The 14,588-nt window shown below is 44.4% G+C and overlaps 1 protein-coding gene across 4 annotated transcripts in view; it reads right to left on the bottom strand.

The window, feature by feature from the left end:
- The window catches only part of ACSS2 (acyl-CoA synthetase short chain family member 2), a 52,158-nt gene that overhangs the window by 14,022 nt on the left and 23,548 nt on the right, over positions 1–14,588 (bottom strand). For 2 of the 4 annotated variants that reach the window (XM_032295167.1, XM_032295164.1), the window contains exons 3-8: positions 3,718–3,809; positions 3,421–3,524; positions 3,098–3,170; positions 2,755–2,830; positions 2,481–2,595; positions 1,667–1,705 (exon numbers count right to left, since the gene is read on the bottom strand). In XM_032295167.1, coding sequence (XP_032151058.1) covers positions 1,667–1,705; positions 2,481–2,595; positions 2,755–2,830; positions 3,098–3,170; positions 3,421–3,524; positions 3,718–3,809 — 499 coding nt within the window. The remainder of the gene's footprint in view (positions 1–1,666; positions 1,706–2,480; positions 2,596–2,754; positions 2,831–3,097; positions 3,171–3,420; positions 3,525–3,717; positions 3,810–14,588) is intronic. The other 2 variants (XM_032295165.1, XM_032295166.1) reach the window with 2 other exon arrangements.

Here is a 14,588-nt window from a genome sequence, read left to right on the forward strand (position 1 = left end):
TTTTTTTTTTTTGTGACAGAGTTTCGCTCTTGTTACCCAGGCTGGAGGGCAATGGCGCGATCTCGGCTCACCGCAACCTCCGCCTCCCGGGTTCAGGCAATTCTCCTGCCCCAGCCTCCTGAGTCGCTGGGATTACAGGCACACGCCACCATGCCCAGCTAATTTTTTGTATTTTTAGTAGAGACGGGGTTTCACCATGTTGACCAGGATGGTCTCGATCTCTTGACCTCGTGATCCACCCGCCTCAGCCTCCCACAGTGCTGGGATTACAGGTTTGAGCCACCGCGCCCGGCCTTTAAGCCTATTTTTATGCTCTTTGGTGTTTTGGAAACTGCTTGTTTTCACCTCCAAGAAACAAAAATCCAGTAGCCTTTGGCCTGAAGGTCTCTGGTATTAAGAATTACAAGACATTATTATTTCTTTTCTGGTCTCTCTATTAGAAATGCCAGTCTGTCTGTTGCATTAAGGGGAATCAAAAACAGCTAACATTTATGGAGTAGTTACTATGTGCCAAACACCTTATATATATTGAGAAAACCCTGTAAGATAGGTATAATTATTATCATTATCTTATGGATGGAGAAACAGGCAAGGGAGCTTAAGTAATTTGTTCAAGTTTACACAGTAGCAGGTGGCAGAGCCAGGATTTAAACCCGAGTTGTCTGGCTCCAGAGATTACAATTTAAGCCACTAAGTTTGTCACCTCTTTCAAAAGAAGGGGTGTATGTCCCTGCCTAAGTTTTAAAAGGAAAGCTGTGTCCTTTGGGAAGGAGATCTGTCTCCACTGTGCTAATGAGAATATAGAAAAGGGGCTTACATTTACCATTAGCCTAAGAGGTTAATCATAGCAGATTTAGAGTAAGACACCCTGTGAGGACAGTAAAACCCAGAGGAATAGTGAGCTTTATATGTGGTTTTAGGAAGGGAAGCTGTTTCCCTTTATAGCATGTATTGCCATCTCTCCATTACTGATAAGGAAACTGAAGCCCAGAGGGAAGAATTGACTTATTCAAGGTCATACAGCTAAAAATGGGTCTCTGGACTCCAGGCCGACTCCCTCCTTGATACTAATCTGCTTTGAGCACTCCCTTGTGGATCTCCCTTCTTAGAACCACCTACAATGTGACTTTTGTTCAGTTTAGCACTTAATCATATTGCAAAGTTATATGCAGTTTATAAATCCCAAAGTACTATATAAATGTATTCAGGAAACTTCTCTGCTGTCCTGTTTAAAACTTGGGTTTTTCTCTGTATTAATAATACATGTCTAACTCCCCAACTTGATGGTGAATTCCCAAAGTCAGGGTCTGAAGCTCCTCCACCTACTCCTCCTCTTGTCTCTCTTGGCTCTGCTCCAGTTACCTGCACAGTTAATGTTTTCTAACAGGTTACCTTGTCCCCTCTGCCACAAAGGTCCTGAGCAGCAGGATAAAATAAGTTCTGTTATCACCTCTTTAAGATCCATGCTGTATGCCAATTCACAGAGGCAGCAACAGACATTTAATTTCATCACCCTTCAGTGGCTTAGATGGCAAGCTGCCCAGGGGCAAGGGGAAGGAGGGTTAGGTCTGGCAGCCATTTTAATGGGGCAAACAGGCAAAGGGCAGATGAACACATTGACAAGCACACAGGAAAGTGGTGCCCATGGCAGTGCAGAAATGGATACCTTGGGCCGAACACGCTTGGATTTCTCTTTCAGCTTACCCTGTTAAAAGCCCAGGGTGAAAAGGGTAGTGAGGTGGGTTCAAGAACACAAGGAGTGGGAGCAAAGGGTCTGTGTGTCGTAAACCCCAAACTCTCTTCTCACTGGTCTTCCCTGTTTCTATTTTCCTGATCCTGATTCCAGCCCCTATACATGTAAAACCCGTAACACTGATTGGGCTCTCCAGCTTCCCTAAACTAGACTACAGCCTCTCTAGCCCCAAGACCCCTCAGGGAGTCTCACAGACTCTCAGTGTCTGTCTTTTTCAACCCCAGAACTTTGATCCCTCATGCTCTTCAGCTTGGAGGCCATCATTGGCTTTTCTACCATTCCTACCAAAAGCCCTAGATTCAAAGATAACAAGGGCCATATTGTGAGGGCTGGACTCTGGTCCTTCCATGATGGGAATCCTTTAGGCCACAGAGGCAGCCCACCCCATATCACAGCCCAGGAATGGAGATGAATATATACCATCACTCAAGTTAGACATTTCTAACACAAGCCTAAGCCCTGAGGATCCCTTGTGCCCACAAGGATACCAAAACCAGCACAAGAGTCTCCCTTACAATCACTTGTGCTATGTTCTCAAGGTACAAGGGCCTCTCTATCCACAGTCAAGGTCAAAGTCTTCCAGCTGCCACTTAAGCCCTGCTAGAGGAGCCATTCCTAGAATTGCTCCCGGATCCTCAATATACAAGCAAGCAAAGGACATCAGGAATTTTCTGGGAAGAGTGAAGCAATTTGAGCCTGGAAAAAGGTATAGCAGTGCCAGACTCACCTGCACACCCGGGCATGGCCTCTTAATTGGGGGGGACTGGCTGGGGGAGTTACCCATGCCCAGCTCTGCCCGCCCCAGGTGCTTGACCACAATGCAGCATCTCACTGGGAAACCCCTGGAGGAGAGAAAAGCCTAATGTGGTAGCGGGGTTGGCTCAAAGAGAACTTGGCAAGACCCACCCATGTCCATTTAGGGTAGAGGGAACAAAGGAAACCTAGCACTGGGGAAAGGCTCAGTCAACTCAGACAGTAGCCAACTGGCCAAATACACTTACTTCTCCTGACATTTCTGCAGGGCCTCGTCAGCCAGCTCCTTCAGGTTCACAAGCTTTTCCCCCCTGTAGAAGGCATCTTTGGGGAGCAACAGACATTCCAGGCCTTAGTAAGCACCACACTTCCTAGTGGGCACAATGTCCACAGAGCCCTTCCTGTGTGGGCCTCTTAACTCTGGCTCTTCCAGCTGATTTGAGCTGACAGGGTCAGCTGAGGTGGGACCACGAGAGGAAGGGCAGGCAGTTTCTACCCTCTAGGCTGAGTAGCCCCAAATACTAACAAGCTGATTGGAGACCAAGGCTTGAGGTATCGGGGTTCTGGAGAAGAGGTAAGAGAATTAGTCACCTGTAGTGATGAGAAGACTGCAGCTGGAATCCAGGATCCGTTCACATAGAGACTCTGAAGAGAAGCCTGCAAACTAGGGAAGGGAAGAAAGTCTAAGGGAGAGAAGGAAGCCCCAGGGATTGAGTGAATAAGGAAAGGAGTTGTTCATGAGACCTTCAGGATCTCTAAGCCAGGGACCTAGAAGAAACTGAATAACTGATATGGACATATGACACAAAGCTTCTAAGCCCCTTAGTTTGTTATTTGAGACCCTCCATCATCTAGGCCCAACCTACTTCTCCAGAGCCCCATCCCCCACGCCTTCCCCTTCCCCAAACTCCTACCACGATGGAGTGCAAAGCCCCAATGCGAGCACATGCCAGCATAGCCACCACAAGCTCTGGGATCATAGGCATGTAGATGGCCACTCGGTCACCCTTCTGAATGCCTGCAGGTAAAAGCACAGAATACGAACCATGAACCCTTCCTGCTGCTACTCCTTCCCATCCAGCTGGCCTCCCTCCCAGCTGACCTGTTCTCTTCCCCTGTTACCAAATTCTTTCCATCTCTTGCCCTCTCCACATAAGCCTCAGATACCCCAAGGCCAGGCCCCCAGTCCCTTTCCCACACCCAAAACTCACCCTGTTTTCGGAGAACATTGCTGAACTGACACACTTGGACCAGAAGCTCATGGTATGTGATCTGAGTGGTCTCCCCCGGCTCATTGCCCTCCCTGAGACATACCAGAAAGAATCAGTGATTAGGGGTATAACTTCTTCCCCAAACAAGAAACAGGCATAGTCATAAAATCCATCCAGTGACACCAAGGCCTGGGACTGTTCTGTGAGGGTGAGCTGTCTGCCCACCATCAATCTTGCCATCACCAATCTTGAGTTGACTGGTTAGATACTTTGGCTATTCGAGATACTTTATACATATGTTGTGTGTCATTAGAAAATGCACTGAACACCTCTGATCCTTGATAAAACCGGGTGATGGCCCCTTCTCTTCCATCCTAGTAATGCATTAAAAAGAAGTGATATCACAGATGTGATTCCTTTTGATAAGGCATCAAGACTGCAATATTCAGAGTAGGGTCTCCAGATCACTTGTGCCTAAATCATCTAGAAGATTTGCAGATTCCTGGGCTCCAATTCAGACATACTGAATTAGAATCACAGGGCCCAAGGATCTGCTTAAGGTGGTACAAAGAATTAGTAGGGGATTCTGATGCACATTTAAGGTTTGAGAATTGACTGGGCATGGTGGATCATACCTGTAATCCCAGCACTTTGAAAGGCCAAGGCGGGTGGATCACAAGATCAGGGGTTCGAGACCAGCCTGGCCAACATGGTGAAACCCCATCTCTACTAAAAATACAAAAATTAGCTGAGTGTGGTGGTGTGTGCCTGTAATCCCAGCTACGGGGGAGGGTGAGGCACAAGAATCGCTTGAATCTGGGAGGCGGTAGTTGCAGTGAGCTGAGATTTCACCACTGCACTCCAGCTTGGATGACAGAGTGAGATTCTTTAATAAATAAACAAACAAATAAATAAAGTTTGAGAATCACCATCCTGTATCAGGTGATTTCTGTCTACCTCCTCAGCCTTGCCTCCCACTCTTTCTTAGGCTTTAGCCTGCTTTACCTCGGTCATTCCTTCATGTGTTCATTTGCTTATTCAACAACTACTATGTGGTATCTATGTGTATAAAAATAAGGCACCAATGCGCTGGGTGCAGTGGCTCACTCCTGTAATACCAGCACACTGGGAGACCAAGGCAGGTGGATCACCTGAGGTCAGGAGTTGGAGACCAGCCTGGCCAACATGGTGAAACTCTGTCTCTACTAAAAATAAAAAAACTAGTGGAGTGTGGGGGGGCATGCCTATAATCCTAGCTACTGGGGAGGTGGAGGCAGAAGAATCACTTGAACCCAGGAGGTGGAGATTGTGGAGAGCTGAGGTCATGCCACTGCACTCCAGCCTGGGAGAAAGAGTAAGACTCTGTCTCAAAAAAAAAAAAAAAAAAAAAAAAAGAAGAAGGCACCAATGAACAAGATAAGTAAAATACCTGACATCAAGGAGCTCATATTCCAATGATAGTGTAGGTAATAAATAACAAATATAACCAAGATAAGTTCAGATTATGATAAGCATTATGAAGGAGATAAAGCAGAATGATATAAAAATGAGTGATCAGGAAGAAATGTTTCTTAAAAATATACTATCTTGGGTCAGGCGCAGTGGCTCACACCTATAATCCTGACACGTTAGAAGGCCAAGGTGGGATGATTGCCTGAGTCCAGGAGTTCAAGACCAGCCTGGGCAACATAGCAAGATCCCATCTCTAAAAAAAATTAGCTGGGTGTGGTGGCATGTGCCTATAGTCCCAGCCACTCAGAAAGATGAGATGGGAAGATCTCTTGGCTCATGCCTGTAATTCCAACACTTTGGAAGGCCAAGGCAGGAGGATCACTTGAGACCAGGAGTTCAAGACCAATATGAGCAACATAGCAAGATTCCATCTTTACAAAAAAAGATTTTTTCAATTAACCGAGTATGGTGGTACATGCCTGTAGTCTCAGCAACTCAGGAGGCTGAGGCAGGAAGATAGCTTAAGCACTGGAGGTCAAGGCTGCAGTGAGCTGTAATTATGTCACTGCATTCCAGCCTGGAAAACAGTGAGTCCCTGTCTCCAAATAAATAAATAAATAAATGTTTCCCTTAGTGTTTTTTTTTTCAATTTTATGATTTTTTTTACATAAGTAATACATATAAGTGGGACTCCATAAAAAGATACGTTATGAGAAAATAAATAAAATAAAATAAAAAAGATACATAATGAGAAGTGTTCTCTCCACTCCTATCTCCCGATTAGTTTGGGTTTGATGATTTTTGTTTTTTTAAAGACAGGGTCTCACTCTATTACATAGGCTGGAGCGCAGTAGCACAATCATAGCTCACTGAAGCCTCTGACTCCTGGGCTCAAGCAATCCTCCTACTTCAGCCTCTCGAGTAGCTGGGACTACAGGCACATGCTACCACACCTAGCTAGTTTTTTTATTTAAAAGTTTTTTGTAGAAGTAGAGTCTCCCTATATCTCAAACTCCTGGCCTCAAGTGATCCTCCTGCTTCAGCCTCTCAAAGTGCTAGGATTACAGGTATGAGCCACCATAACCTAGGGCAAAACACTGTTACCAATATTTTGTGTAACTTTCCAAAAACAATTAATAGGCAGAACAGACAACTCTTAGTAGGACAGAGGGCTATCATGATTCAACTAGTGTGGAATGACCAAAATAATTATTTTGGAAGAAGTCTGTATCATTAGGTTCTTTCATAAGACCCTTAAGATCGTTGAAGACAAAAATTTGAAAATTGAATGTTTAAAAAATTGGATTTTACGGGAGGCCAAGGCAGGAGAATTGCTTGAATCCAGGTGGAGGTTGCAGTGAGCCAAGATCATGCCATTGCACTCCAGCCTGGGTGACAAGAGTGAAACTCTGTCTCAAAAAAAAAAAAAAAAATTGGCCAGACACAGTGGCTCACGTCTATAATCCCAGCACTTTCGGATGCTGAGGCAGGCAGATCACCTGAGGTCAGGAGTTCGAAACCAGTCTGGCCAACATGGCAAAACCCCCTCTCTACTAAAAATACAAAAATTAGCTAGGCATGGTGGTAAATGCCTGTAGTCTCAGCTACTTGGAAGGCTAAAGGGGGGAGGATCACTTGAACCCAGAAGGTGGAGGTTGCAGTAAGCCGAGATTACTCACTGTACTTGAGCCTGGGCAACAGAGTAAAACTCCATCTCAAAAAAAAAAAAAAAAAAAAAGGATTTTAATGTTTGTTGGTTCAGAAAAGAGATAAACGCCTCACAGTCTTCAGTCAAGCACAGGGTAACAGAGGTACGAAGAACTGCTCTACTTAAGAGACAGGTCTGTCAGGCAAGTATACACACTACATGCTTTGTTTACATATGTTCATTTTTTCTACACAAATGATGGCATACAATACACACTATTCTATATTTTATTTTGTTAATTATTATATGCATTCAATACACTGCACAAATCTTAAGTGTAGAACTTAATCATCTTGCTATTTCAAATTTAACAATATACATTGATTATCATTCTTCGCCAAGACTTAAAGAGCTATTTCTCTTTTTTATTTGATTTTGTTGTTGTTGTTTTAGAGACAGGGTCTCACTCTATCACTCAGGCTGGGGTGCAGTGGCACCATCACAGCTCACTGCAACCACAACCTCCCAGGCTCAAGTGATCCTCCTGCCTCAGCCTCTTGAGTAGTTGGGACTACAGGTGAGACCCACGATGCACGGCTACTGGTTTTTCTGTTTTGTTTTGTTTTGTTTTATAGAGACAGGATCCTACTATGTTACTCAGGTTGGTCTGGAACTCCTGGCCTCAAGTGATCCTCCCCGCTCAGCCTTCCTTCCAAAGTGTTAGATTATAGGTGTGAGCCATGGCAACAAACTTAAAGAGCTATTCCATTATCTTTTTCAGCTGCAAAATATTCCACTGTTTGTATATACTGTAATTTCTTTAACAAACAACTGCTTCGATGAATAAATGAATATCCTTTCTTATGTCACTTTACTCTCTTGCAAGTATATCTGTAGGATGAATTACCAGATGTGGAACTGTTGGGTCAAAAGATGTGGGCTTTGTTTTTTCTTTTTCACGATGGAATTTTGCTCTTATTGCCCAGGCTGGAGTGCAATGGCACGATCTCGGCTCACTGTAACCTCTACCTCCCAGGTTCAGGCAATCCTGCCTCAGCCTCCCGAGTAGCTGGGATTACAGGTGTGTGCCACCACATCCGGCTAATTTTTAGTAGAGATGGGGTTTCACCATGTTGGTCAGGCTAGTCTCAAACTCCTGACCTCAGGTGATCCACCCACCCTGGCCTCCCAAAGTGGTGGGATTATAGGTGTGAGCCAATGTGCCTGGCCAATGTGTGCATTTTAAATATTGATTAATATTAGGGAACAACTACTTTAAATATGATGGTCCTAGAAGGCCTCTCTCTGGAGAGGTGATATTTGAGCCAAGACCTGAAAAATGAGAGGTAGGCAATCATGCTAATTCTTGGGAAGAGTATTCTGGGCAAAGAGAACATCAAGTGTAAAGGCAATGAGACCTTTTCTAAGAAAGAAAGAAAGACAATATGGCTGGAGTTCAGTGAGCAAGAAGTTGGGTAAGAATGAGAGGTAGGCAGTCAAATTGCATAGATCCTTGTAGGCAATAGTAAGAAGTTTGAATTTTATTCTAAGTGGATTACTGGTTTCCCTTGGCAAGTTCAGGTCTACCTCCACACTTTTGACCATGCCATTGCCCCCGCTCAGAATATTCTTCCTCCTCCAGACACCAGCACCACGTGGCCCTCCCTTAGCACCACAGACCAATGCTTTCCCTCTCCTTCCTTACTGCACAGAATACTTATGAAGGAGGTAACTGAAACCTAGAGAAATGTTGTGGCTTGGCCAAGGTCACACAATAATAAGTGGCAGAGTCAAGAATAGATCCTCAGGTCTTCTGATTTCAAGGCAGGACTCTTTTCCTCATAGCGTGAAGGACGGGGACTGGCTGGGAAGCCAGGCCTTTTCTTACTAGCAGAGGTCACACAGAAGATTATCAGCCTCTTTCCAGTTCCTGGCTGGATGAGTCAGTACCATCCTCTCCTTGGCTTTAACACTCCTAGGCATATGAGAAGCCAAACACAGGGAGCTTACTAAAGTGGGAAAGAACAGGGAGAGAGGAAGCTGGCAAATGGCCCTGAATGCCAGAGGCAGAAAAGCCATTTCCTTAACTGGCTCACTGACGAGTGCCACAGGAACTTCAGAATGTCTCCGGTTATGGCTGAATGCCGACATATACATACCAAAGCACACATGTCCCAACATGCATACCACATACTAATTTGCCTATGTGTGCTCACTTGTATAAAATCACATATACTAATATACAAACATTCTAGGCATAAAAGCTGCCTATCTACACACATAGACACAAATAAACATAAATATATGCACCCAGGACTCAAACATGGGCCTATCAGCAAGTACATCCACCACATATATGTACCCACCTATGTGCATGGTGTGTGCCTCTACCAAATTATTCTGTTTTGCCAGGTGCCACACATGTAAGCCCACACTTTGGGAGGCTGAAATGGGCAGATCACTTGAGGCCAGGAGTTCAAGACTGGCCTGGCCAACATGGTGAAGCCCCAACTCTACTAAAAAGACAAAAATGGGCTGGGTGCAGTGGTTCACACTTGTAATCCCAGCACTTTGGGAGGCCGAGGTGGGGGGATCACGAGGTCAGGAGTTCAAGACCAAACTGGCTAACATGGTGAAATCCCCTCTCTATTAAAAAATACAAAAATTAGCTGGGCATGGTGGCACACACCTGTAGTCCCAGCTACTCGGGAGGCTGAGGTAGGAGAATTGCTTGAACCTGGGAGGCAGAGGTGGCACTGAGCGGACATCGCACCACTCCACTCCAGCCTGGGTGACAGAATGAGAATGCAGCAGAAAAAAAAAAAAAAAAAAAAAAGGTCAAAAATCAGCTGGACATGGTGGCACGTGCCTATAATCCCAGCTACTCAGGAAGCTGTGGTGGGAGGATCACCTGAGCCCAGGAGGCAGAGGTTTCAGTGAGCTGAAATTGAACCATTGCACTCCAGCCTGGGTGACAGAGCAAGACTATCTCCAAAAAAAAAAAAAAAAAAAAAAAAAATCCGTGTAGTGGCTCACACCTGTAATTCCAGCACATTGGGAGGCTGAGGCAGGCAGATCACCTGAGGTCGGAAGTTCGAGACCAACCTGACCAACATGGAGAAACCCCATCTCTACTAAAAATATAAAAATAGCTGGATGTGGTAGCACATGCCTGTAGTCCCAGCTACTCAGGAGGCTGAGGCAGGAGAATCACTTGAACCTGGGAGGCAGAGGTTGCGGTGAGCTGAGATCAAGACATTGCACTCCAGCCTGGGCAACAAGAGTGAAATGCCAACTCAGGGGAAAAAAAAATCATTCTGTTTTATTTTTTTCATGAAGCTTTCCATTATTTGAAATTATGTCATGCATGTTAATTACTTATATATTATCTATGTTCTTCACTGGAATATAAGCTCCATGATAGCAGAGTTTTTTGGTTTGTTTGTTTGTTTTTTTGAGACAGAGTCTTGCTCTGTTACCCAGGCTGGAGTGCAATGGCACAATCTTGGCTCACTGCAACTCCGCCTTCTGGGTTCAAGTGATTCTCTCTGCCTCAGCCTCCCAAGTAGCTGGGATTACAGCAACCCGCCATCACACCTGGCCTCAGTCTCCCAAGGAGCTGAGATTACAGTCATGTACCACTATGCCCAGCTAATTTTTTTGTATTTTTAGTAGAGATGGGGTTTCACCATGTTGGCCAGGCTGGCCTCGAACTCTCACCTCGGGTGATCTGCCTACCTCTGCCTCCCAAACTGCTGGGATTACAGATATAAGCCACTGCACCCAGCTGATAGCAGAGATCTTATTTGTCTTCTTCACTGCTATATCCCTAGCACCACGAGTAGACTAGTACATAGAAGGTGCACAGGAAGAGATAAAGATAAGCACAACCTATACAATTTGCTTGAGGCCACTTCCAACCCCCTCCACCAACACACACACACCCCACAGTGTGCATTCCTCTCCTTGGCTACGGGCTCAAGTTATACATTATTGATGTAGGCACCTTACTCATTCCAGTGTCTTCTTTCTCTGACATATACACCAGGCTGGGGCCCCTGGCTAGTTGGGAGAGGTGAGGGGGCAGGGTACTGGCCTACTGCAAAATCCCAAGCCCTCTAGGACATCAGAACTCTTAAAAGAACATCTAATTTAGCCTCTTAACTCTGAGATTGAAAAAGGCTATTAGCTATGCTTGGCATCACCGGGTGGGTTGAAGCAGAGCAGGGACCAGGACTTAAGGTCCAGGCCTCTTTCTTCTGCACCAGGAGTTGCAAGCTCAAAAACTGGCAGGATCTAGGCAGGTAATATAAATGAGTGAAGTAGACCACATGAAAGAAAATGTATGATAAAGATAAGAAATAATTCCCTTTTCACTTCCCTGTAAGAAAATAGCAGCATATGCATAATAACCCTTAGCCCCAGTTTTGGGGGAACAATAGAGAAGAGGAAGGACTGGAAAACTGGCAAGTGCATGCCCTGGCAAAAGAAGGCCTCTAGTACCTAAACTTGACCAATTAGCAGCCTAATGTTCCCTCTGAGTTCTTCTGCCCTAGTTGTAGTAAGGAACAAGAAGGGCTAAAGGAGGAGGTAGACAGAGGCACACCCCAGAAACTACACCACAGATTACCCAGAATGCCAGAGGAGGGCCAGGCATGGCAGCTCATAACTGTAATCCCAGCACTTTGGGAGGCCAAGGTGGGAGGATCACTTGAGGCCAGGAGTTGGGAGACTAGCCTGGACAACAAAACAAGACCCCATCTAGAGGAGAATGGCACTTTTGAGATTCACCACTCTTATTTACAGATGAGAAACCTATGGCACAGAAGTGGAAAGTGATGACCTTGAGGTTACTTACAAATTAGTAGCAACATTATTCTAAAGCACATCGTCCAAAATGGCAGTCACTAGCCACATACAGCTATCAAACACTTGAAATGTGGCTGAAGAACTGGATTATTTATTTTACTTGATTTTATTTACTATAAATATCAATAGTTACATGTGGCTAGTGGCTTCCATGTTGGATAGCACAGTTCTAGAGGCTAAATGTCTCTAGTTCAGGGCACTCTCCTCCTAAATGATGTGGCCTCCAAAAGGGGGGTATTGTTTCCAAATTCAGAATTAGCATAAGAGAAAAAAATCTCAGGAACCCTGAGAACTGTGAAGTTGACAACTATCAAGGATAGAATTGTATTGTACTTATCAGAAATTCATAATTCTGTTTGGTTTTCCCTTAGTTCCTTAGAAAAAGTTTGAAAACACCACAGATGGCCAGGCCCAGTGGCTCAAGCCTATAATTCCAGCACTTTGGGAGGCCAAGGCAGGTGGATCATGAGGTCAGGAGTTCAAGACTAGCCTTGCCAACGTTGTGAAACCCCGTTTCTACTAAAAATACAAAAATTAGCTGCGCTTGGTGGCACATGCCAGCTGAGTAATCCCAGCTGCTCAGGAGGCTGAGGCAGGAGACTCATTTGAACCCTGGAGTTGGAGGTTGCAGTGAGCCAAGATTGTGCCACTGTACTCTAGCCTGGCCACAGAGCAGAAGTCTGTCAATAAAAGGAAAGAAAAGAGGAAGAGGAAGAGGAAGAAGAAGGGAAGGGAAGGGAGACACCACAGATTTCTGGTTTCAAGTGACATATAACTTGCAGACCCTAATGTAGCCTTACTCAGCTCCTGATTCAAAAACTAGAATCAACTGTCATTCTGTCACCCAAATTTGGAAGGGCTTTCCACCAACTACAAAACTGATGAAACTAGAGTAAACAGCCTCGATCAGTGGACTATTTATGAAATGGCTCCCTAAACATGGATTCCTCACCTACTGAGGGAGCCAGGTCTATACTAATCAGTCTTCCTTCTAAAGGCAGGTAACAGCCAGGTGCAGTGGCTCACGCTTGTAATCCCAGTACTTTGGGAGGCAGAGGTGGGAGGATCACGTGAGGTCAAGAGTTCAAGAGCAGCCTGGTCAACATGGCAAAACCCCGTCTCTACTTAAAAAAAAAAAAAAAATTAGCTGGGCATGGTGGTGTGTGCCTGTAGTCACAGCTACTTGGGAGGCTGAGGCACGAGCATCACTTTAACCTGGGAGGTTGAGGTTGCAATGAGCCAAAACTGCGCCACTGCACTCCAACCTGGGTGACAGAGCAAGACTCTGTTTAAAAAAAAAAAAAAAAAAAAAAAAAGGCAGGCATGGTCAAGTAGACACAAATCAAAACAACAATCAGATCCCACTTTACCCCACTAATATGGCCATAATTAAACAGACAATAACAAGTGCTGACAAGCGTGTACAGAAATTGGAAACCTCATACATTGCTGATGGGAATGTAAAATGATTCAGCTACTTTGGAAAACAGTCTGGCAATTCCTCAAAAGGTTAAATATAGAGTTACCATATGACTCAGCAATTACCTCCTAGTTATATACCCAAGAAAATTGAAAACATATACCTACACAAAAATATGTGCCCAAAGGTTTGTAGTAGTGTTATTCATGACATCAGGAAGTGTAAAGAACCCAAATGTCCACTAATTGAGGAATGAATAAAGAAAAATGTGATATAGTTGTACAATGCAATATTATTTAGCCATGAAAAAGGATGAAGTACCTATATATGGTATAACATGGATGAGCCTTTTTTTTTTTAGACAGTCTCGTTTTGTCGCCCCGGCTGGAGTGTGGTGGCATGAGCTTAGCTCACTGCAACCTCTGCCTCCTGAGTACAAGCAATTCTCCTGCCTCAGCCTCCCAAGTATCTGGAATTACAGGCATGCACCACCACGCTTGGCTAATTTTTGTATTTTTAGTAGAGACAGGTCTTCACCATGTTGGCCAGGTTGGTCTTGAACTACCTACCTCAGGTGTTCTGCCCACCTCAGCCTCCCAAAGTGCTAGAATTACAGGTGTGAGCCACTGCACCCAGGCTATAACATGAATTGAACCTTGAAAACATTATGCTAAGTGAAGGAAACCAGACACAAAGGGCCACATATTATATGATTCCATTTATATGAAATGTCCAGAATAAGGCAGAGCCTTAGAGACAGAAAGTAGACTAGTGGTTGTCTAGAGCTAGAGGGGAAGAAGTTAGGGGGAAATGAGAAATGACGCTAATAAGTATTGGACTTCTTTTAGGGTGGTGAAAATGTTTTAAAATTGAAGGTTGTATACCTCTGTGAATACATTAAAAATGTGAATTGCATACTTCAAATTGGTGAATTATATGGTGTAAATTATATCTCAATAAAATGTAATTGTGATTTTTACTGGAATTGCAATAAATGTACAGATTTATTTGGAAAATACAGACATCTTTACAAATCTTCCTTTCCAGAAAGATTGTAACTACTCATTCATCGGAAAGATTTAGCACTATTCATTCATTCATTCTTACCTCTTTCTATTCCTTTCTCTTTTTTTTTGAGACAGACTCTCGTTCTGTTGCCCAGGCTGGAGTGCAGTGGTGCTATCACAGCTTACTGCTACCTCTGCCTCCTGAGTTCAAACAATTCTCCTGTCTAAGCCTCCCTAGTAGCTGGGACTACAGGCATAAGCCACCATGCCCAGCTAATTCTTGTATTTTTAGTTGGGATGGGGTTTCACCATGTTGGCTAGGTTGGTCTTGAACTCCTAACCTCAAGTGATCTGCCCACCTTGGCCTCCCCAAGTGCTAGGATTACAGGTGTGAGCCACTGCATCCAGCCTTTCTGTTTATTTCTTTTTTTTTCCTTTTTTTTTTTTTTTTTTTTTTTTCATTTTTTTTTTTCCT

The sequence above is a fragment of the Sapajus apella genome, unplaced genomic scaffold (genome assembly GCF_009761245.1).
Source record: "Sapajus apella isolate SASKATOON/1434 unplaced genomic scaffold, GSC_monkey_1.0 scaffold33, whole genome shotgun sequence".
Taxonomy (NCBI): domain Eukaryota; kingdom Metazoa; phylum Chordata; class Mammalia; order Primates; family Cebidae; genus Sapajus; species Sapajus apella.